General features: G+C 36.5%; 1 protein-coding gene and 1 long non-coding RNA gene across 14 annotated transcripts in view; one reads left to right on the forward strand and one right to left on the reverse strand.

Moving 5' to 3' along the window:
* Positions 1 to 22,423, forward strand: part of LOC140329280 (uncharacterized) — a 293,563-nt gene that overhangs the window by 227,159 nt on the left and 43,981 nt on the right. The window lies entirely within an intron of this gene.
* Positions 6,611 to 22,423, reverse strand: part of BCL2L11 (BCL2 like 11) — a 21,155-nt gene continuing 5,342 nt past the window's right edge. For both annotated transcript variants that reach the window (XM_072409460.1, XM_072409459.1), the window contains 2 exons: positions 13,834 to 13,937; positions 6,611 to 10,449 (listed from right to left, as the gene is read on the reverse strand). In XM_072409460.1, the coding sequence (XP_072265561.1) occupies positions 10,351 to 10,449; positions 13,834 to 13,937 (203 nt within the window). In that variant the 3' untranslated portion in view covers positions 6,611 to 10,350. The remainder of the gene's footprint in view (positions 10,450 to 13,833; positions 13,938 to 22,423) is intronic.

Here is a 22,423-nt window from a genome sequence, read left to right on the forward strand (position 1 = left end):
ATGCAATCTTTTTGTTCAACCCACTGAATTAAAGCTCAAAGTCTGCAGTTCAACTGCATCTGAGTTGTTTTATTTAAAATTATTTGTGTTAATTTACAGAACCAAAATTAGAAAAAAAGTCCTCTGTCCAAATATTTATGAACCTAACTGTATTTGTGAAGGTGTAAGCTAGCTCGAATAGTAGACAGGTGGGTGATAGGGTTGGGGTGAAAGATTTGGTTCAATTATGAAAAGTATGCAAGTTAAGAAGGATGAGGTCAGTGGGGAGAGAATGTGGATGACCAGGAACCAGTGGAAGGAACAGAGGAGATGTCTGTGATAGGAGTGCAAAGAGACCTTGTAATAGAGGAAGCGTGCTACAAATGACAAGTTTCTATTTCAAAATACAGGTTTCTTGTTTTACTGTAAAACATTATCACAGCATGTGGAAGAGAAGCCAATGTATCTTGACCCGTGCAAGGTCCTGTCCTCAAGGCAACATAGTGACTAAAGGTAAAGTATACACAACACTTAAATATCAAAGAAGTTTACTCTTAAAGTGGAACTAATCAGTAGAAATAGAATGTGCAACCAGCCAGGTCCTTTGTTGCAAAAAAAAAAAAAACCTTACCTGCTTGATCTTCTCTTCCCATCTTCAACCATGTTGGTACCGGAGTTAGTTTAGTTCCAGCTGCCTTAGGCATGTGCAGCTCAGACAGTGATTGTGGAGGCAAGTATGTCTTATAACAAAAGGACATCCTGTCCCTTTCTAAAATAAGGATGTTCCTGATCACAAATGTTCATAGCAGAACTTTAGTTCAGCAGTAACACCTGTAATCCCATTCCTACCTACCTAGACATGACCAATCACCCAGATGTTACAGTCAGTAAAGGTAAATTACAGGAGTACACCTAACATCTGTAAGGAATGGTAAACACTAATGACGTTACCTTGAGTAAGGAACCCTGTGTGGCCTGAAACATTAGCTTGTGACAGTGCTTTTACAGTACAAATTCTGCATTTTGGAGTGCTGGTGACTTTCTATTCTGTTTCCAGGAAAAACTAGTAGATACCTCCTCTCATGAAGGTCATATCTGAGAGTGTTATTTAAACTTGCTTAGTGCACTTCAGACCATTTTGAACATGTGTTCCCGGACTCCTCAACCTTGGCTGCCAATTTTGTACCATGCTTTGTATTGCCTGCTCTGTGATGTTGTCAATGGAAGTGTACTCAGGGAGTTGTCCACAAGTAAAGCCCATCATACTTTGCAGGGCCCTCTGCTAAACACTAGGTGGTTATTTAGGCCCTTAGGACAACTGAGGCTTAGGGGCTTCATTTACCTGGTGATAGAGGGTCCACCACCTCCATGACAGACGGGATCAATATGCTTATTTGTTGGCAATCTTTTGATCGGGAACCATGAGGAAGCTAAATAGACCAGTTACAGAAGTAGCAGCCAACATGGGTGTTCGGTCATGGGACATATTATAACCGGCACATTATGAACCTATGCTAAGCGCAGAACATTATGATGACCCATTAATTTTTCCCTCTTTACTGCACATTATAGCTGATCATACCTGAAGAAATCACCTGCCATTTTTTAGAACACTAAATTATTGTCTAAGAATAGTCTTCCTAATTAGGTGAATGAGCCACTATCTTAAAGTTGGTCTCAGAAATGGTTTGATTGTGAAATCTCTCTTAGGTGTACATACTCTGTTGTTTTAAGGAATAATGCATTTCTCTCTCTGTAATGCAGACTATTAGCCTATATTCTTTTTGCCCTCAGTTTTGTGTTGCACATATCCTTTCTGCTGATAGACAGTAGCTATTGCAATGCGTTTTAACCTACTTACAAAGTTTGTATTCATTTCCTTTATAATGGGGTATAAATGCCAAAGTTGAATTTAATAATATCAAAGTTTGTAAGTAAAGTTATAATGTTTCAATGTTGTCATTCAATAAACTATAGGTAACTAGCAGGCACTTTAGTACTTTGTCAATAAAGAAACAAGTATTGGTAAAGAGAGGGGGAGTTATTTCTAAAACACTATAGAAAAGGAAACCGGATTGATAGCTGTGAACAGCAACTCAACTTTTTTTTCAGAAGGAATTTGGGATCAAAACATTGGAATAAATGCTGCTGTTGTCACACCAAGTCTGTAGTTTTAATTTTATGTACATTGCAAACAAAAATATTGTTGTATGTTGGTGTTTTTGAATTTAACTGTGTATCTTTGTAAGGTGTAGTCACTTTCTTTTCTGCCTACAATCCCATTTTCCTATTGTCCTAACAGGAAGTATTTTTTTTTTTTTTTTTTTTTTTTTTAAGTTTAAAACCACAGTTAATACTAACCAACATAGAGTTGGTAGTTTCCCCATATTAAAAACATATTTTCTTAAACAGGTTTTTAGCAGTATAAACTTTTGAGTATTTAAAAAAAGAGGCTGGCAAGTAACTCATAATGTCCACCATGACAGAGGTGCCACTCCTTATGTGTAGTCCACATGTGACAGTTTGAAGAATTTACCTTCTTGACCAAGGAAGAAATTTAAAGGTGTAAGAAGTAGTAACCACACCAAAACTTCCTTAAAGCCCAACTCCTGCAGCTTTAGTTTTGGTTAATGGGAATTAAGAGGTTAGAGGTAATGCCCCACTTTTTTATTGGCTTCATCCCTATTGTGGAGATCAGGACAGAGCATGAAAGGTAATTTCTCCAAAGTATGTATGTTTTTCTGAAACCCAAATCTCCATAAAATTTGGTCATAGCTTGATATATTTTTTTTTGTAGCAGGTAAGCCATACAATACATTGAAGATACCAGATCTAGAGTGTATTAAGACAAACTTTTTTTCAGCACAGTAAATATTTAAATAAAGAGTAAGTTAGGAGGAGTAAAGTAAAATCCTGCAAAAACAGTGTGGATATCAGTGCTGTATTTAGCTCCAACACACTTTTCTAAGAATAATGCACAGGCAGGAATAAATAGGACACAATTTACCAGTCAAGTTTTGTTTATTCATATAAAATTCAGTGACAAAACACTTAAAAATATGCATTATTTACAGCAATATTGCACAGAAAAAGTGGCAATTACCCTGTCAAAATTAATCAGTGCAAAACACAGGAAAGCCAGGGACAATTGCATTACATGTAAATGCTACATATATGCTGGGTCCTATGAAAAGACATTAGTGATCAACACAAGGCTCTCTCAAAGCATGGGACCGAAACAAAGTAGTGAGAGAGAAACCGTTTACATACAAACTTTAAAACTTTTAACTGTCCATGTGCGTTTGGTAAATTCCTAGGGGATTTCTCCAATATATCAAAAGGCTCTTAAAAACATATGGTTTTTGGTTGTGGAAAATCATTCTATTTAGGCCAGTCACAAAAAATGACTAGGACAAGTAGTTTAGGAGTTAAGAACATCTTTGCTTTGTAATTATTTTTTTGGTATGCTATATAGCAGTTACCAAGTACCAGGATTACCATTTTACAATGTAAAATATGACACTGTTCCCAAATAAATTCTGGCCTTTCTGGCAGCATGCAGACTGTCTAAGAAAACCAATTTAATGGCCAACATGTACCCAATTATGACGTGTATTTTTCTCCAACATTTTCTTTTTTGAACACCATTGTCATCTTTGGCATTAACATGAAAAATCTGTCATTCCCTAATGTAGACATATATACCTCTGTCCTTATTACTCCAGTGAAACTCTCCAGGTCAGTTTTAGGTCTCAGGTAAGCTGAAGCCAATATGAATTGCAGAGGTTTACCTGCTGCTGTTTTGCCGAACCTGACACATGCATTCCAGGACATCCTACTCTACATTTTGATCGCTAGCTGGGGGGTCTACCTACCATAAATTATGATCAGCTTCAGTGTTGTAATAAAACAAACTTTAGGAAATCAAGAAGGCACAAAAGGAAAATACAGGTTTCCTTTCACTGTCTGAGGTCAGGATATGGGATGGTGTATTAGTAGACTAAAGGTTCATTTTAGATTGCCAGCACTGCCTGGCATTTTCAAACTTTTTGCATCCCTTGTAATGCTATCAAATGTTCAAAATGGTTACATTACTACATTTTGGTTAGTGTATTACATAAGAATACGTGTAGAAATACAATTTGTTCTGCAAACCAAAAGTGCTGTAGAACCTATAACACTGGTAAGATCTGTGTCAAGATAATCGATCTACAATAAACATACTAAGTCTGTGTTTGCAAACACACTGACGAGTCACAACACAGCAACATATTGCAGAACTGGGGGACATTGTCATGTAAGTGTGTGTGTACACAAGTGTAAGTGTAAATATATATATATATATATATATATATATATATATATATACACACACATATACATATACATATACACACACACACACACACACATATATATATACACACACACACACACACACCTTTTAGAAAGGGCGATTTATTGAATGCACATTGTTGGCCTCATACGAAACAGTAACTAAGTATAAAAAAAAAACAAAAAAAAAAACCCTAAATATATAAAAAAAGTGCAATTATTCAAAGTAGTCAGTTTGGACTGAATGCAGATTCAGTCCTATTAAAAGAAAAGTGACTTAAGAGTGCAGTGCTGAAATAACATAAAAATCAAAACCTACAGGAATAAAGTAATACTGAATTCATGGCCTAAATCATGTTCTATAATTTTTAAGGGTAATACAAAAAAAAAAAAAATTTGCTCCTGCACCTAATAAGAATTTAAGCAAGCTCAAGTAAAGAATAAAATTATGATTGACAGTTATGGGTTAGTGCATAAGGAAGTTTACTCTGTAAAGTTGACTGGTTCCAACAATAAATTAATTGGTACATACACTTATCAGCCAAAACTTTACAAGAACCTGCCTAACTTTCTGGGGGCCCTTGTCAAAGTCACCGATTCCTACTCTTGCCAAGCTTCAAGCACATCACCTTCAAGAATCGCAGCCCAACATCTCCTACCCCTTGACAGGTGCCTTTGTAATAGGATATTCAATGGTATTTATTTTATCCATCAGGTGTTATGTTTTAGCTGATCAGTGTACACATTGTTACAATAAAGGTATACTGAATTTTTAATTGATAAGTAAAACGGGTAGTTTTGTATTTTCGATCTGGAATACCAGAAAATCCAAGAACGATACAAAATGATGGTTTCTAAATGTTAAGACATTGAACTAGGGGAGGTGGGATTTAGGAGGCAGTCATGAAAGAGCAAGAGAAAAATAACAAAAAAAGAAAACAACTCATAAAATCAGATAATAAAAAAGTGCATTTTAAACACCAGATGAAAAATGGAGCCATAAAATGTAACAGGATACCAGGAACTAAAAGAAAGCCAGTGGTATGTTATGAGCAGTGCAACACATTCACAGTACAGCCCACGCATTTAATCACTAATCTCATCTAACATAACAGCATATAGTTAAAAAAAAATAAAAAACCTACAGGTTTCTAAATGAAAATTAAATAACAAAAGACATAAATATACAACTCATGTACAACATCTTATAAAATAAAGCAAACTATATTACAGCCAATCTACAGTATTTACACTTTACCTTTTGACAAGATAGGGATCTACTTTATTCTTAGATAACGGTTACCTCCCAACAAATTTTAAATGTCAGTAAATACACAGGGATGATATCTCTGCCTGTACATTTTTAACTCACTATGTTTGCAGGACTATAGTGCTGTAAATGTTTATCATTGGACATGTTTTGTAATTATTGAAAATTAAACCCTCCTCATTGGCTTGTAGCTTGAACCCGTTTTCCATACTTCTTAAAGTCCCAAACTAAGCATTTTCAATTAAAAAAACCCAACCTCTGCCCTATGTGCAGTGTTTATTTTAATAAATTTGGCACATATACCAGGCAGTGCTGGTAGAGGAAAAAAAAAAAAAAAAAAAAAAAAAACATAATGGCAGGTTTAGAATGACAGCTCCAATTTGCCATGCAGATTAAAACCACAGTTCACTTTAATGCTGTCCACACAGCTGCTTATAATTGCCTTCTCATGCAGAAAAAAATTAAAAATCTGAAAGTCAAATGCAGGGCTGAGTACTCTTCCACTATTCCCATCGGACAGTGTTGGGTGTCCAAGGAAGCAATAGTCAAACACCAGCACTGCCATATGAGAGGGAGAGGAGAATCATATTCCCTATATTCCACAAAGCCACTGATTTTTTTGGATAATACAAAAAGCACAAATTCTTATACAAGTTGGATCTGAACAACAAGAAAAGATCAATGAGAACATGCATATTGTGTTTGCAATGTCAATTGTAAGGCAACTTCAAAACAGCACTGAAGTTTGCTTCTATGCTTATAGAACAGACAGCAAATGCCAGAATGATCCACTCTATATTCAGGGTCACAGTCAGTAAGGAACATGGCATGAGAAGACTGAATAATCCAATAAAATGTAAATCTCACACTAAGGTGTACACACTAAGGTGTAATGAATAGATGTAATTAACACAAACATTTAGAGTCGCCATATGTATGAAATTGCATTTTGGTAGGCCAAGATTGTTGTTTCTCAACAATCCAAAAATGAAAACGGCCTGAAATGTATGAAATATTACACGGAAATTTTAATTTTTTTTTTTTTCAGTGAAAGTTATTTACGTACATGGTTATAAAGAGACAGAATAAGCTCTAATTATTATACTCAAGTATTTGTACTTGTATGTAGTATTTGTTGGCCAGTAAAGACATTATAAATACACTGACGCAGCAGTCACAAGTTCTAACCAAGGTTATTGTATTAACCCCTAGTAGCACCAAACAGCTCCATGTTAGATTATCTACATGATATTCTGCCTTCTAGTCTAGTCACTTTTCAAGACGACGCTGGAGGGTTACAAACATCTGTGAACGCCTCCTACATTCATGATTTAAACTGTAACAGTTACAGGGGCACCGCAAGATATGGCCATGCAATGGGAATGGTGCTTACAATAATGTGCAATCTAAATTTAAAGCACATCTCAGTAATTTATCTAGCACCAGATCCAGGCACAAGTTTCATAGAAAATCATAAAACCTGAGTTTTTGATAGGAGTGTAAAACACAGCGTGCTACTACAGACATTTTAATTTTAGCAATAACCATTAAATTCCGTATTTGATGTGCTTGTAGGTAAAATCCGTAAGAATGGAAAAACCATAAGAATCCTTATGGAATTTGTGCAGTAGTACTAAGGTGGCTGATCAGTCCCCCCCAATAAAAGATGTTTTTAATGGTTGATTGAACCGGCTACTTGGCACATTTTACATAAGGCACTGAGAAATGTACTCTGGAAAAAAAGTATAGCTAGATATAGTTTCGTAATGCTATATATTCTGTATATATATTTATATCTTATGGAACCCAATGAAGATGGCATGTATCACATTATACCATACTCTAAGCATCTCATACAAATCTTTGGTTAGTATTTTTGAAAGGCACATTGCAATAGTGGACCAGGAAAACACAAAGGAGCATTTCTTTGTAACATGACAATTAAAAAAACACCTTCATTTCACCATCTTCGCTGAAGAAAAAAAAAATGATGGCTTCATTTTTCTAAAAAAACAGAGATCAATGCTTTCTTTGGTAAAAACAAAAAGGCACATCAATAAGTGAAGTAACTACGCTTAACAAAAATCTACCCAATATAGCTAGATATCTACAAACTAACGGTGTCCATTAATCCTCTTCTCTAAACGGCTAGGCTGCTTCATAATGAGTGGTATAAATAGTTATAAAAGTTCTTTCAAAAAAGGGATGGACTGTAAGCTAAATGAAATGGCGAAAACAGTTCACAAACATACAATAAAATACATGATACAGTGACATTTGTTAATTATTAAGGGCCCGATTATTGCCAAACAACTATTTACTGTAAATGACACACAAAGCTTTGCAGTCACAGAGAGACCCTTATATATATTTTTTTGCTATCCAAACCAACGGTGCCTGATATGTGTGTGTATATTACATACATACTCTCCTGTGTCAGCTTTCTAGCAATCCATAGGTAGCAGCTCTGGAAACAGACTGTATATCAGAGCTTTGAAGGTAGTCAGTTCTATCTAATACAGATGCATATGATGACACCATTGCTTTAACATCAATTGAGATAAAACACAAAGTTGCTTACAGTAAATAAAGAATAGACATTTAAAGTAAGGTGGGTTTTTGTGGAGCTTTGTACAGCTGCTTTTAAGGGATTGCTAGAGGGCTAAGACACTAGATTTAGGTAGGTTTACTACAGCCTCTATGTATTGTTAGAGGAGATTGAGGCCAAGTTTATAGACAGCATGATGACCAATTAATGCATGTAAATATGCATCATTTACACACTGTGTATGCAACAACATGCACCAACTGTTTGGTCAGTGTATGGAGAACCAACAGTCCCTACAGAGATTGTTAAATATTAAGACATACACAGCCAATGGCAGATGCATGCCAAGATGATAAACAGTCAGAGTAGCAAATGTCTAGTGGCACAAGACTGACTTTTGGGTAGAATGACCTAGATTGTTTTTAAGGAAACAGGTTTATGAAAGCTATTCCTTTAAAAAGTTTTTTTTTCCCCCAAAATGGATAAAAACTAAACAAACTAAAAAAAAAAAAAAAGGCTTAGGGAAAAAAAATCCAAGTGAATGAACATGTAAAGTGCAACTGCTGACTAAACATATCATTGCCAACCCTTCTTCCAGATGCTTTAACACTTTTCTTAAGGACTTAGAACAATATGCACATTGCTATGATTCACTTGCTGCATGTTCAAAGTTACTGACGGCCAAGAAAGCCAACTCGTATTTGCAGAAGGACAGCAGTAGCAGCCTACATGTTTTTCTGTGTGGTTGTGACACACCTACCAGACTACAAATATACTTAGTTTTTGCATGGTTAAAAAGTGGAGCATAAGAAATACATAAAGATTTTGTTGGGTAACGTGGATATAGTTTGATGTCCTGTACTAGTAAATAATGCTTGTTAATTCGTACTTTGTGTACTGACCCTCTGATTTGACTGCTTCAAACACATGGGGGTGATAGTGTAAGGAATGTTCCTAAATACATAGGCAAATTAGAGATGTATATATGAATAAAAGCAACAGCTTTGCATTCAGTTCTTACCTCTTCTGCAGTAAGATATGTCACCGTTATCTTGAGACTAAAATTAAACTTTGATCAATTCACCAGTGCAAAGCCACAAAAGTCATCATACAAAATGGTATAAAGGACCACCAAAATGAAAAACATCTTTATATAAAAGAGCTAATAGAAAGAAACACGTGTCTACAGGGCCTCTTGTCTATATATTTCTTGAGTTTTTGGGTCTAAAAAACAGTGTTTGGTTTAAAGTGGTTACTTTTTGTTTTTTACAAATTTTTCTAAAATAAATCAACGCATAAAACAAAAATGTGATAGTTTTATACTTTTGACAGTATATCTGATGACTATACAATATCTGATGACTAAAAGTGGCATTACTTTGGGGGTAAGGGTGCTCTTTGATATATGTCAATGTGTTTTTGGTTCTGTGGTCCTTTATGTCCATTTTAAAATCTGCTGGTCCCATGAAAATAGCTTAGACCCCTGTCCATATTTACAGGACTTTGTCTAAATACATAATCTTATGTAAAAATGAAATAATGGAGCTCTGTCACTGGATCAAAATTTAGGAAGACAGCTGGTATACTATGCACCATTTACCAGGGTGATGGCACTCACAGTCAAAAAGTAAAAAAAGGTGACATTTTGGCATGGTATTTTTCTTTAGAAGAATGGGCAATGTTTATATCACCAGATCCAGAGTCAATAAAGTGTATCCATCATAAAAGCAACAGGACAGTACTATTTTTATGTCAATTTAGTCAACGTAGACACTGGAAGATCACAAGCACCAAAACTGGCACTCTTGTCGTCTGTCCTGATAGGTCTCTTAACCATCTTCACACATTTGTCTCTGTACAAGTTAAGGCAGCTGTGTCAATCCAAAGGCTCAGTTATCACAATATCCACAGGTCTTTGGAGATGGATGCATATTTCAAGAGATAATATAGTCTGAAGATTTATTTTTCTTATATACATGAAATATAAAACTTATATAGGCTATGAAAAGGTCCTAAAATTCCATCCTAATTGAAGTTTTGTCACAAACAGTCTTCCACCCACTTCTGGGTGTACCTGCAGAACCGAAAAAAAAAGCCTTCTGTAGCTTCATCTTTTTATAGTATGAAGAGATCAGTTGCATAGATCACCAAGGCCTGTGTGCTGGAATCCTTCATTCAGACAGAAGTTCATTAATCCTTCATTGCACAAAGCGATAAGTCATTGCATTCTCCATATGAGTCTGATAATATAGCGGAGCACACGCAAAATAATAACTTGGTCATTATCCACACCCATGTGTCGATTATCCAAAAGAACCTGAGAAAGAAAGTTACAACATCAGAAACAGTTCTGCTCAGTAATTGTACTGCCATGCAAAGGAATATGGGAAGGCAATAAACCGATATATAAAACAGTTATACTATCAGTGGTTTAAAACAAGAGCTGTTTCTTATCATATGCAACAAATACAAAACAAAAGCTAGATGTTTTACTATGAAAATACATAAAATGAAATCCCGAACATACTAGTCAGTAATGGAAAAAAAAAAAAAATTCTAGTATGTATATTTTTCTGATTCTCCATGGATTCCCACTAAAAATCAAAGTGGCATCACTAACACTGGCAAAAGAAAGCTCAGTCCTTCACCAGGAGGTAGCATGTACCCAAAACTTTACTTTGAGATACGGGTTTCCCCAATCAAAATCCTATAGTTTTTGCAACAAAATTGAATTGTTAATTGTTGTTTTGCGTCTAGCTGTATTACTCGATATAGGAATCTGTTTCCTAAAGCAAGCAGACATTTGTGCTGCCAAGGACAGTGGTGTGTATATAAGGACATTGTGGTGGAGTATAAAAGTAAAATAAGTTCTTGCATACAAGTAAAGTTGGACAACCATAAAAATCTAATGCTACTAAGGACAACCTCAGTAGAGGATACCTACTATCAACGTAGTCATTACTGGTTCCAGAGAGTTTAAAACATGTTAGGAAATTGTGTGTGACCTGCCATTTGTCACCATTTTGTCTTAATAAGAAGGGAAACAAACAATGCCTAATGGCAAAGTAAAGGATACAGTTGTATAGTTTACTTCCTGTTTATGGTTATCAGAATGCCATCTGCCTGACTAGGACTAACCTCAGTCCATTATCAGGTTTCACTTTCCCCACAAAGCGAACAAGCAAATTTTTAGGCATTTTTTTAGCAATTTAAAATTGAAATGCTAAAAATCATAAAATAAGAATGATCCCCCCCCCCCCCCTTTCACTTCCAATGTTGGGGAAACATAAAAGAGGTATGGGGCTACCATATCCAATATGTGCTATTCAATGTGTAAACTTGGTGGCTGTCACCCTTTTTAGTAAATAATCTGCAAGAAGCATGCAGTCAGTGAAAAGTCGGAACTTCTGACCTGTTGCAGTTCAGAGAATCTTCAAGTAAGCACTCATTTTAGGGGCATGGTGCCAACAATTTGATTCTTTAGGACTTCAGAAACCATAGTTCGATCAAGGAAAACAAAATCATAAAAATTAAATGTCGTTTTGTGCAATATTTTGAAGCTGTGCTTTTAATATGGTATATGGTTACCATAAATATTTATTTTATAAAGACACTTCTATTACATTCCAGCATGTATATCCATTAAAACCTTAAAATTGCTTAGAAATTTACCAATACCAGTAACCATATAATGTGCCCACTAACAAAACAAAGTTTAGGCTGTCCATGCAGTTTGGCAAAGTTGATTTGTATAAAGAAAGCAAGGTGCTGGAGTTTTAAATTCCAAATAACATTTTGTACTAAACTAAAAGGAGGGGAAAAATGATACTTAAATTGTTTTTTGAAAATGGTAACTCCTTTTAAGTATAACAGTGCTAGCCCAAATTATTTATTTGATATTCTGAATTTCAGCTAAACTGGTAAAAAATTAAATATGGTTTTCATCTAGAAGCAGTCAAAATAGGATATCCATTTTCCTGCCGAAACTGGGAGTGATGTTTTGCAGGAAACGACTTCCAACAGGAACATCTGCAAAGGAAGTGGCACAACACCTATTTCTGAACTGTGCCAGGAGCTGTAATTCAAGAAAAGACTTCCTAGATAAAAACAAAATATTAAAGGCCTCACATAAAATGTTCACTATTCCTATCTAGATAACAGCAGACTGTCAGATGGCATTAGAGGTCACCTCAAAAAGATAAGAAAATGCATAATAAACCATTAGATTTATTCCTGCACTACCAAAATCTCATCTTACATGGAGACTTGAGACAAAACCATTTTATCCTAGTATAAATTCTTTAAATCATTAAATATGTTATAGATATAATAAATCATTAAATGTAGTTTGCAAGCAAGTGCCTCAATTTCTCCAAAACCCCATCCTGTAAACATCCTTCTTTCCTGGCATGAAGGAAAAGGGTAGCACGTTAAGCCAATCAGGATCTGCTCCATTGCACAGTGCTAGTTGCCAACACTGAGTGTTTTAGAGCAGTGCAATGCATGAATCTCACCATTGTGCTTCTGCTCCAATATTTAATAACATACTAAGGCAGTTACCAGTTTCAAATGTGGTCAGAAGCAAAATATCAGGGAGGGCTGATCTATGAAGCGGAAGGGGTACCTGGATCACCGGTATGACTTAAGTCATTTAGGAGATAATATGGGTCATGATCTTAGGAATGATCCGAACTGGCTGGGTAGTTCAGAATGTGGTTTTGTAGCGAATGACTGCTTAATAAAAGCAAAATAAATGCCAAGCCTTTTCATTATAATAGAAACAGTAAGAACAGTTGAAGGGTCTTTTAAACTGAAGTTGTGGTTGAATTGCTTTGTGTAGCACCTTATGGTCAAGTTGTCAGTTATCTACTTCTGTAGACTTTAATGGTAACACTTTTCAAACACCTGCCAAGTGTTTTTTTTTTTCTAGAAATTGAAAAGCATTTTAGAAAAGTTTGTGAACAAGCAGTACTTATTTTTAATTTCTACATCCCTCTATTACCAGTGCTAGACAAGCACAAAGCTGCACATTTCATAAATGCCTCTCAACCATCATCAGACACCAAATGGATAAAATTGGACTTTTAATAGGTGATAACTGCAGGAAGAATCAAACTGCCCCTGTGAAAAAAAAAAAAAACCTTCTGCTCCCTTTTCTGGATTTCAACCTTTTAATCTGGGGCTACAAAAAAATAATTTAGTGTTTAGTACCTCTTCTATGAGCTTTAGGGATGAACGGCTTCACAATCCCTTAAGCTACTACAGTTATTAATAATAAATGGGATTTATATAGCACCAACATATTACCGATTTTATATCCATATACTTATTTTAAATTCCCCAGGCTTGTTACAGATATACTTTACAGATGTCTGTCTGACTTAATTCATATAGCTTATCTTAATTTAAAAGGCAAATCAAAGTATTGCAGCTTGTCACTCCTATGATGTGGCTGCTTTGTTTTATTTTTTCCCTACATGTACATACTAATGTTGTCAGCTCTGCAGTTCACATAAGAGAATAATTCATAAGAGAACTGAAAAGCCAATAATGTTGTTTGAAATTCCAAGTCAGCGTAGAGCAAGAAGTTATTGTCATGTCTGCTATAACTTTACCTTGAATGTAAAATTAGAATGCAGCGCTTGGGTCAGATGATTGTTATAGGGGATTTATAAACCTCATCCACAAATCATAAACTTACCCTTCTTGGGTTATAGGTGGCATCAAACTCATCTCCAATACGGCGAAGTTCACGTGCAATCCAGATTTCTGGCCGCAAATCTACAACATTGGGATTTCTGGCAGCTGTGGAAAAAAAAATGCAAAATTAATATATTTGGGACTTTTTTTCATCTGGGGGCCGCTGTTGAGTAAACTTGAGGGCCACAATGCAAACAAACCTTAAAAGACCTATGTTTAAAACTAGAATAGTTTTAATTTAAAATTAAGTTGAAATGTTTCTAGTTACCGTAACGTACATGCACCAAATAAAAGAAATGACAAATCAAGAATTTCTGCACTCACCCATTTTATGCTCATTTTATTATTGAGAGATAATGAAAGTGATCATACAGTGCTGGCCAGTCATATATTGCTCCCCGCTCAACATTTTTAAACCAACGAGTAGAAACTATACCATACAATGCGCCCTGTCAGTTATAGGGGGCCACTAACCTTTGCACCCAAAAACTCTGCAATGGACACTTCCGGAGAAATGCAATTCATGTGACAGATAGCCAAGGAGTACATGTTCTTGGTCAGGTCCCTGAAAAATTAGGGTTCACAAAGGTAAGTGGCCAGATGTGTGACAGGATGGCACAGTATGATAGGTATAGTCTGTATTAGCCCCAAGAGCCATTTCATTAACCCTGCAGCGGACATTTATATTTGACAGGGCACCATAGTATGGTAGGAGTGATAAGATTTTAGATGGGGGGGGGGGGTTAGCCACAAGAACCCCCACTTATCCTACATTTCTCTTTGATTACTGTTAAAGAGAAATTGGGGTTCACAGGAGGTAAGTGGCCAGCTATGTGACAGGGTAGCACGGTATTTCAGGTAAAGTTTTTCATATCTTGTGATGGCCATAGTGATGAAATGTTAGGGGGAGATAGCCACAAGAGTCCTGCACTTGCAGTCACATTTCCCTTTTCTTACAGAATAATTGGGGTTCATAGAGAGTAAGAGGATAGCTATGTGTGACAGGGTAGCATGATATGATGGGTATAATGTTTATTTTATTAGGGAAGGAGGGGAGGGGTTTCCTACTGGCTTCCACATTTCCAGTTGCCAACATTCCTCTGTTTCAGAGAAATTGAGGTTCAGAGAAGGTGGGTGGCCAGCTATGTGTAGCTATGTGTAGGTTCTCTGGCATAAAGGGGTAACTGCAATGCAACTTTACCGCCAACCTGAACGCAGCCTTTAGGTTTTGTGAACTTCAAGAGGGACCACAGCGCACAAACAATTAGCAGTACCCTAATTTTCTTTGCAATGAGAGTGGCCCAACATGCACACTCAATTTGGGGACACTGGTCTTGAAATAGCCCCCCTTAATGTGACAATATTTAATTATTATAATTTGAGACTTGTGACCCCCTATCTGGCAACTTGTTAGGTTTAGGGGTAAATTTATTTTACTTACAGCTCTCATGGTCCCCTTTGTACCCTGAAAATTTCACATTTCTATGACAATCAGTGAAGGAGATATGAAGGTTTATACATGGGGATAATGACAGCAGCATGGACACAGACATAGCTGTCATGCTGTGGGGATTATCTCACAGTACAAGGTGGGCGGGGAGCAGCTACAGCCGATTGCCAGGTCTAGAGTACACGCCCACTTGTAGGGAGCTAACACTGAGCATGCTCAGGGAGCTCCCTCTCCTGGTAGCACGATATCATAGAGAAACATAGGAGATGTGTACAACCCATCACCCTCAAGACAATGAGCAGAGAGGAAATGAGGAGGGGGCTGCATGTGGCCCGCAGGCTGTAGGTTGGTTTAAAATAATCAGAAGTACAAAACAGACACGAAATATAAATATGTGCCTTCAGACTTTTAAAGAAGGCCAAGGTGTTACCAGATTCTAAAACAATGACATGCCGACTTGTCTTAAATACTGTTTTACCACTGAATAAGAACAAAAGTTAGGACTGAACTCTTGACCAGAATACTTCTACCAGAACGAAAATCCCAACACTGGAGATTAGCATAAAAAAAAATAAAAATAAAAAATAAATGGTAACTAGCATATTTGGTATGTCCAACTCCCTCTTAAAGCACACTGCCTTTTCTTTACTGCCCCACTCTATTGCCAGTATGTGTGTATATAATGCAAAGCAGTAGAGAGCAAAGTAAATGAGCAAATGTAGAGAATACAAATAAATTGCCTAGGATCTTATGCATTGTTAACTACATTTAGAATAAGAGACCGTACATCTCTCAATAGTGTAAGATTAGAGTTTTAGAGACAAAGAGCTCAGGGAGGATTTTGGTGAGGAAAACTAAAACACGCCTGGCACATTTTTTTCCCCATTCGGACTGGACCAAAGGCCACAGTGAGTTGGCAGATGTTGGAGATTGTCGGATGTGTTAAGGGACCTGAGCCGACCAGTCTCCGAGGTTAAATGAGGCACGGGTGTCATGTGCTTCTCAGTTACTGCCAGCCAATATTCATTCAGCTGAGCTCTTATGATGCATAGTGAAACATTCTGAAAGTTGAGAAAGCAATTCAGAGGCAGGGAAAGGAAAGGAGATAAAAAAAAAAAAAAAAAATTGTGTATATGAGCTCAGTAGAGCGAGGAAACCCTTGCTTTCCCCTCCCAACAATTTACACTCCTTACTCATCTTTCTGGTGCCAAAACAGCCATCAAAACATCCTTTCATGGCCCTGGAATTAAAAGCAAATCAATTTTATCCAACACTGAAGCAAGCCAACTACTCGGTGCTACATTAGTTTGGTATTAGCAAAGAGCAGTAATTCAGGAAATTAAAGTCGTGGTTAAGTGGTTAATAGTGAGAATCAATCTGAGGCTTTCGGAGAGGACTTTCTGTGGTACAACCAACAAGCAGAGACAAATGAAGATCAAAGCAGGCTTCTACAGAGAAGGTTTAAAGAGCAACCTTTTTTTCTCTTTTTGTTTAGGGGCTATTTTTTAGTTTTTGCATGTCACACATTTAGGAGAATAGTGCAGAAAACCTTTAGGCTACTATCTGTATGTTGTGGCATTGTTCTGGGAACCCCAGTATTCAACAAATTTTGTATCTGCCTAATGGGAGTGCAGAACGTCCTGTGATACCTACGTCATGTATTTCAGGAGGCTCTTGGGGGTAATTTTTTTCTCTAAAGGGAAAGAGATGCATGTGCAGTTTTCCTCTTTTTATCCCCCTTCACAGTGGCTATGTCACCCGATCTCACACCTGTGAGATCAGGCGACAGAACAATAAGACCGGAAAAGAAGGCAGGAGATAGCGGCGCCCCCTTTCATCTGGGGCGAAGAGGAATCCCAGGACAACGTGATCAAGAAGGACCCGCTCCATGGAGCGATATGCCGAATTAAAGGTAAGTGCCATTTTTTTGTTTTTAGTTTACTTCAGCTTTAGGGACTGGTTTCTAGAAGTCTAGCTACCAAATCCATCAAATCATTAATATGGCCGACGTGAAATGGTGACTCATTTTGACAGCAGAAGTGAACATAATTAGCAATGGAAGGGACATAAACATTCCCTAACATAAATAATTTAGGCTGCAATTAGGATCTGTGTTGTGACTAAAAATACAGGTTTGGGGTTTCATGTTCATTCACATTTACAGTCACACAGCTAAAAAATGAATGGATTCTAAATTTGCATAAAAATACAGTGATATGGGAAATACATTAAAATCATTGGAAATGTATGCTGCAAAATTGTTGTAAAATAAAATGAATTTGAAACTAAATTTGCTAAAAACAAAAGAGCCCCACAACTTTAAGGTGTGTTTTGGGTAAATGTCTTGTTTTGGTGGTACGGGTGGAGGTCACTTATTCTGAGGGCCAGGCAAAGACCTATCTATGAAGTACATAATAAACTCTGAGATCAGGGTGTTTGGTACCAGGGTTTAAAAAAAAATGAGGGGGGGGTCAGAAGACACTTTATCTCCACCAAACCCCATTGTAAAATTTACAACAAATTCTGCCAAAAACAAGGGGTCTATGGTTGTTAATGAAGTTTTGTTGGTGTCCAACCTAATTTGACAAGGAGTTGGAGATTAAACATAGGAAGGAAGGGTGTGCCACAACGACCTACCTCTACTTCCTGCATTTCAACCGTAACACTGATCAATAGGTATTTACATGTCAGGCAACACTACACTTGCTAGGACATAGAACTAAACCTTCCACGGACTGTCACACAAGAAGTTCCAAAATTTGGTAGTCATTTTTCTAACATAACTTGGTAATAGGAAATAGTTTTTGTTATACGTGTGTTTTAAGCTGTGCTTTAAATGCCTTGTTAGGCAGGGTACAGGTTGCTTAAAGTACAACTATCTTAGTTGGAGAAATAATGGCTGTATGACATATATTATATCTGTGTATATATTATATATTTAAGCTGCCATTTTATAATTTGCAAAAATGCTCAGTTACTGCACCATTTAACAAAAAAAAAAATCCTTTATTGTCTTGTCAGTCCAAATGTTAAATGTATTTTAAAGAGTTTTGCAAATGCTCAGCAAGTGAGACCACACTCACAGAAAGAAAGATAAAAAGAAGCCATTGTACATTGCTACATAGATTACAATGGCATAATATCTTCAGTTTTACAATGTACACAGCAGAAAATGTTCACATGTGCAATACTTGCACAATAAACTGCATAAAATAAGATTTGTGCCATTTTAGTCAATGTCACAAGAAAAGCAAGATGAACAGTGCTAATAAATGCTATGGCTAAATATTACAGTTCTTTATGAGAACTAAAAGTTTTTGGGATGCATTCCGTTCAATCTGCTTCAGCTTTCCCCTGCCAGGGATTTTTTTGACACTACTACCGAAGTTACAGACAGTCAAAATGATTGCTTTTGATTGATTTGCTATGTTTACAAATGTATATTAAATTTTGATGATAGAATTGCTTTGAATTACATAGCAGGAAAAATTTTTTACATGCAGTTGTTCCTGTGTAAAATGATACGTGGAGATGGAAGACAAAATGAAGGCAGCATTTCAGTAGAACCCCATACCAACTTTAGAGCTTGGTGAAAATGTTTGTGGCTTTGCTTTAAGGCTTAAGCAGTTTGCAGGTACTGAGTCAGTCCTGCATTAAAGCATGCCCAATGAGAATGTCAGGCCATCTATCCAAAAGTTGAAGTTGAAATGGATCTGACAACACAATGGTCCAGAGCACACTAGCAGCAAATCCAGGAATGGCTTCAACTGAAACGTTATGGTTTGACCTAGTCAAAACTGCAATTGTAACCTATTTAAATATTGTAGATTTAAAAACACAAAACCTACTGTACCTGAAAGACACTTGCATTAAAGAGTTGCAACTCTAAGTCAGTATCCGATACTGGTGGGAAGTCATGCAAAATGAGAAGCAATTGCTGTTTTACCAGCTTAGGAGGAACTTACTTTTTCCACAGCATCACATTATATCCATTGACCTTTTAATGAATAAATGATTGAGAAAACACCTTTATCTGTAGCCGCTGTTCAAATAAAAATGTAAAGTTTACCTTTTTATAAATATGTTGAAGTACATACATTAGGATATATGGCATGGCAGTGCTCAGTTTATATATTTCAACGTACTTTTACTAAGGGCACATAAAATCTTACAGGAAGATTTTTGTTGACGTGAGAAGTCTGGTAACAGGGTCTCTATAAACTAATATACAGACAATGACGAAGAAAAGAGGGAGAGGGATTAGCCACCAAAAAAAGAACAGTTGGAAGCAAATGCCAAATAATGTCTATGACCTCCGAAATCCTCTAATCACAGCCAAGTGGAGAGTTAGCAGGGAAATTCAAGTAAGTATATCTAAATACATTTCCTTGGCATCAGCGGGTAATAAGAGCTGCAAAGGTTTTCTTTTCTCTTTGCACGTGTGCGTGACAAGCCCAGGCAGTTACATAAATTCAGGGACCTTGCTTCAGTAACAGCTGCTAGACAAGGAACACCACAAGTAATAAATCTTCATGAGTAGCTGCCAGCAGCTGTACCACCCCATATACCCCTCCTCACCAAGAACAAAACTAACGCTGCTTGTGTATGTAGGAGCTCAGCTTATCTGAAAAGCTATCAAAACTACTGAACAAGTGAACTGTGGCACAGCAAAATACTATTTTTATACATTACTGCATAAGGTTCCACATCGCCAGGCAAAAATGCATCATGCAGATCCTAAATTATTTGAAGTTTTCATGCAAATATTTTAATCCTGTTTACAAACAAGCCTTCACTAGCATACAGACCCCTTTCAAACAGGCCCAAGTAAACAAAAAAAATCTAAATAAGTCAAACTTAAAGCCAAAACAGAAATGCGTTGTCCCATCATATTCAAAAATGGATTTAAAAAATCTTATTACCTTCCAGTCCTTTACTGTTTTCACATTGAACTGGTTACCGGTCTTTACTTTAGATTCTGGTTACACTAGCAAAAGTAATGATTGAGTAAAGTTTATGGGGTAAAAAATAGTGCATGTTTAGTTACAAGAAATCAGTGTGTATGCTCTGTAAAGCGGCTAGCACCCTGCTATTATGAATGTCATGTTGCTTCTATGGGTGTTGTCTTTCCGGGCTTCCTTTAAAAACACGAAAACCTCAAAATGTCTTGTTCTACATTGGCTGGGTTAGGAAAAGTAACATTTGAGGTCACAGGAGTTCCAGTAGCTAAAAAAGACTATTTAAATATTTGTGTAGGCAACAAAAGAGACTTGCACAGCTACAATCAGATTCTATGTATTGGCCTATTTTTATTCCAGATTTTTCTGGCTAAAACAGTCATTCCTATATTTAAAAAAAGCTGAACATACTTGTGATGGAAAAGTTTGGTATATATGTTTTAGGATGAAGATAGAAATGGGAGTTGAGGCCTTACTAAACCATCAAGCCTGCAAGCTTTGGGTCTTATGTAACTGGCCTTCACTTACTAGTGAGTAATGGACCTAGAACAAGTATGCAGGATAAATTCTTTAGACTTTATTTTCACTTCCCCGGCTAAATATCGGGGCCTGGTAGATAGTGACTCACAAGCACAACCTCAGAGCTCTCATTTCCACAATCCAAATGGGATTAAAAAAAAAAATCCACAACTACAGTGACCTTTTATCAATTGCCCTATGAATGAAGACAAACATCTAGGCTCAAGCATAGGGCTGAACTTCTATATGGTCTTAGGATAAGGCTGCATTCATACCTCTGGATTTTGGCTTGATCCATTTTCTATTACAATCAATATAAATGAAAACAAAACATGTCAAAGCATGATTAAAATGCAAATCAAGAGCTTGGCAGGAAAATATATCATTACACGCTACAAGGTGCATTGATGTTTATTATAATGTTCATGGTAATTGATTAGTGAATATATGGGAATAGTTCAGGTTCAGACATTCACATCAGGCATCTCATGTTTGAAATAACATACTCATTAACACCAGCAGCAGATTTAAAATGACCACTTACCTTGATGGTCAGGATTCCTACTAAATAACACTTTAGTTGATCACAATCTATGCCCCAAATGAATAGTAAGGGCCGAACAGAAACCACACAAACTGCAAAAAGCATCAGATATGTTAATGTTTACCTATAGATAGTCCTGCATGGTATAATCTACCAATTGTTATGTCTACATGCTGGGTATTTGTTGCCCCAGATCATGAAAGTAAAAGCATGGTATTTAATATGTTTTTATATTCTCAATATAGAGTTAAAGTTTTAGTTTTGACTAGTATAGAGAAGTGTTATTATTGTGGTCTCTGGTCTACAGAGGGCATTTCCCTTTGTTGAAAATGCAACAGAAAGAAAATCTGCCTAAGTGGAGTGGAAAGCCCTTCTTCAACTTATCACACCATGTGTTGGTCTAGCTAAACTAAGTAAATGTTCATTGCAGAACTAAGGTACAAAAGTTTATAGATTTAATTTATATTGATCACAGCTGACGTATACACAAATGTAACAGGACGAGCACATTACCATCATCATATTTTATTTATAAAGCTCTTATCTAAATCCAGCATTATATAAAAAATGGGGAATGCATATGACAACCTGTATACATTTACTTCTGTATAGTTCAATGTTGCTAGCATAGAGTTGAATCTCAAAGCAGAGATAAGATCACTTCTAACAGATAACACTTCTCTCTGCTGCACCTACTGTCAGGAAAAGCACTAATCACCTGTATACAGAGTACCATGAAGCCTCTTTCCCATTTTAAGAAGAGGCAACACGAAGGCCCCTGGGTGGCTGTCTGTTGCGTTGCTGACCCATTTTGGTTCACTTAATGGGGAAGTGCACATGGTGTATAAAGCAGCAAGTCAACAAAACACACAAGCGGGATCATTAGGCATTGCTCTCTATATGCAATATCTTATTATGTGAGGTGCAGCAAAACAGCATTAAAACAGCACATAGTGGAAATTAGGCTTTTGTCACAACATATTTATTTTACAATTAAACATTCTTTCTTGCCAACAAAACAGTATTGCATTAAAATGTTTAAACTTGCCCAAAGATAACATTTTCATATAGACTGTCAGATGTGACTACTGCAGGTAAATGTCATTTATAGGGAGGGAAC

Source organism: Pyxicephalus adspersus, chromosome 4 (assembly GCF_032062135.1).
Source record: "Pyxicephalus adspersus chromosome 4, UCB_Pads_2.0, whole genome shotgun sequence".
NCBI classification, from domain to species: domain Eukaryota; kingdom Metazoa; phylum Chordata; class Amphibia; order Anura; family Pyxicephalidae; genus Pyxicephalus; species Pyxicephalus adspersus.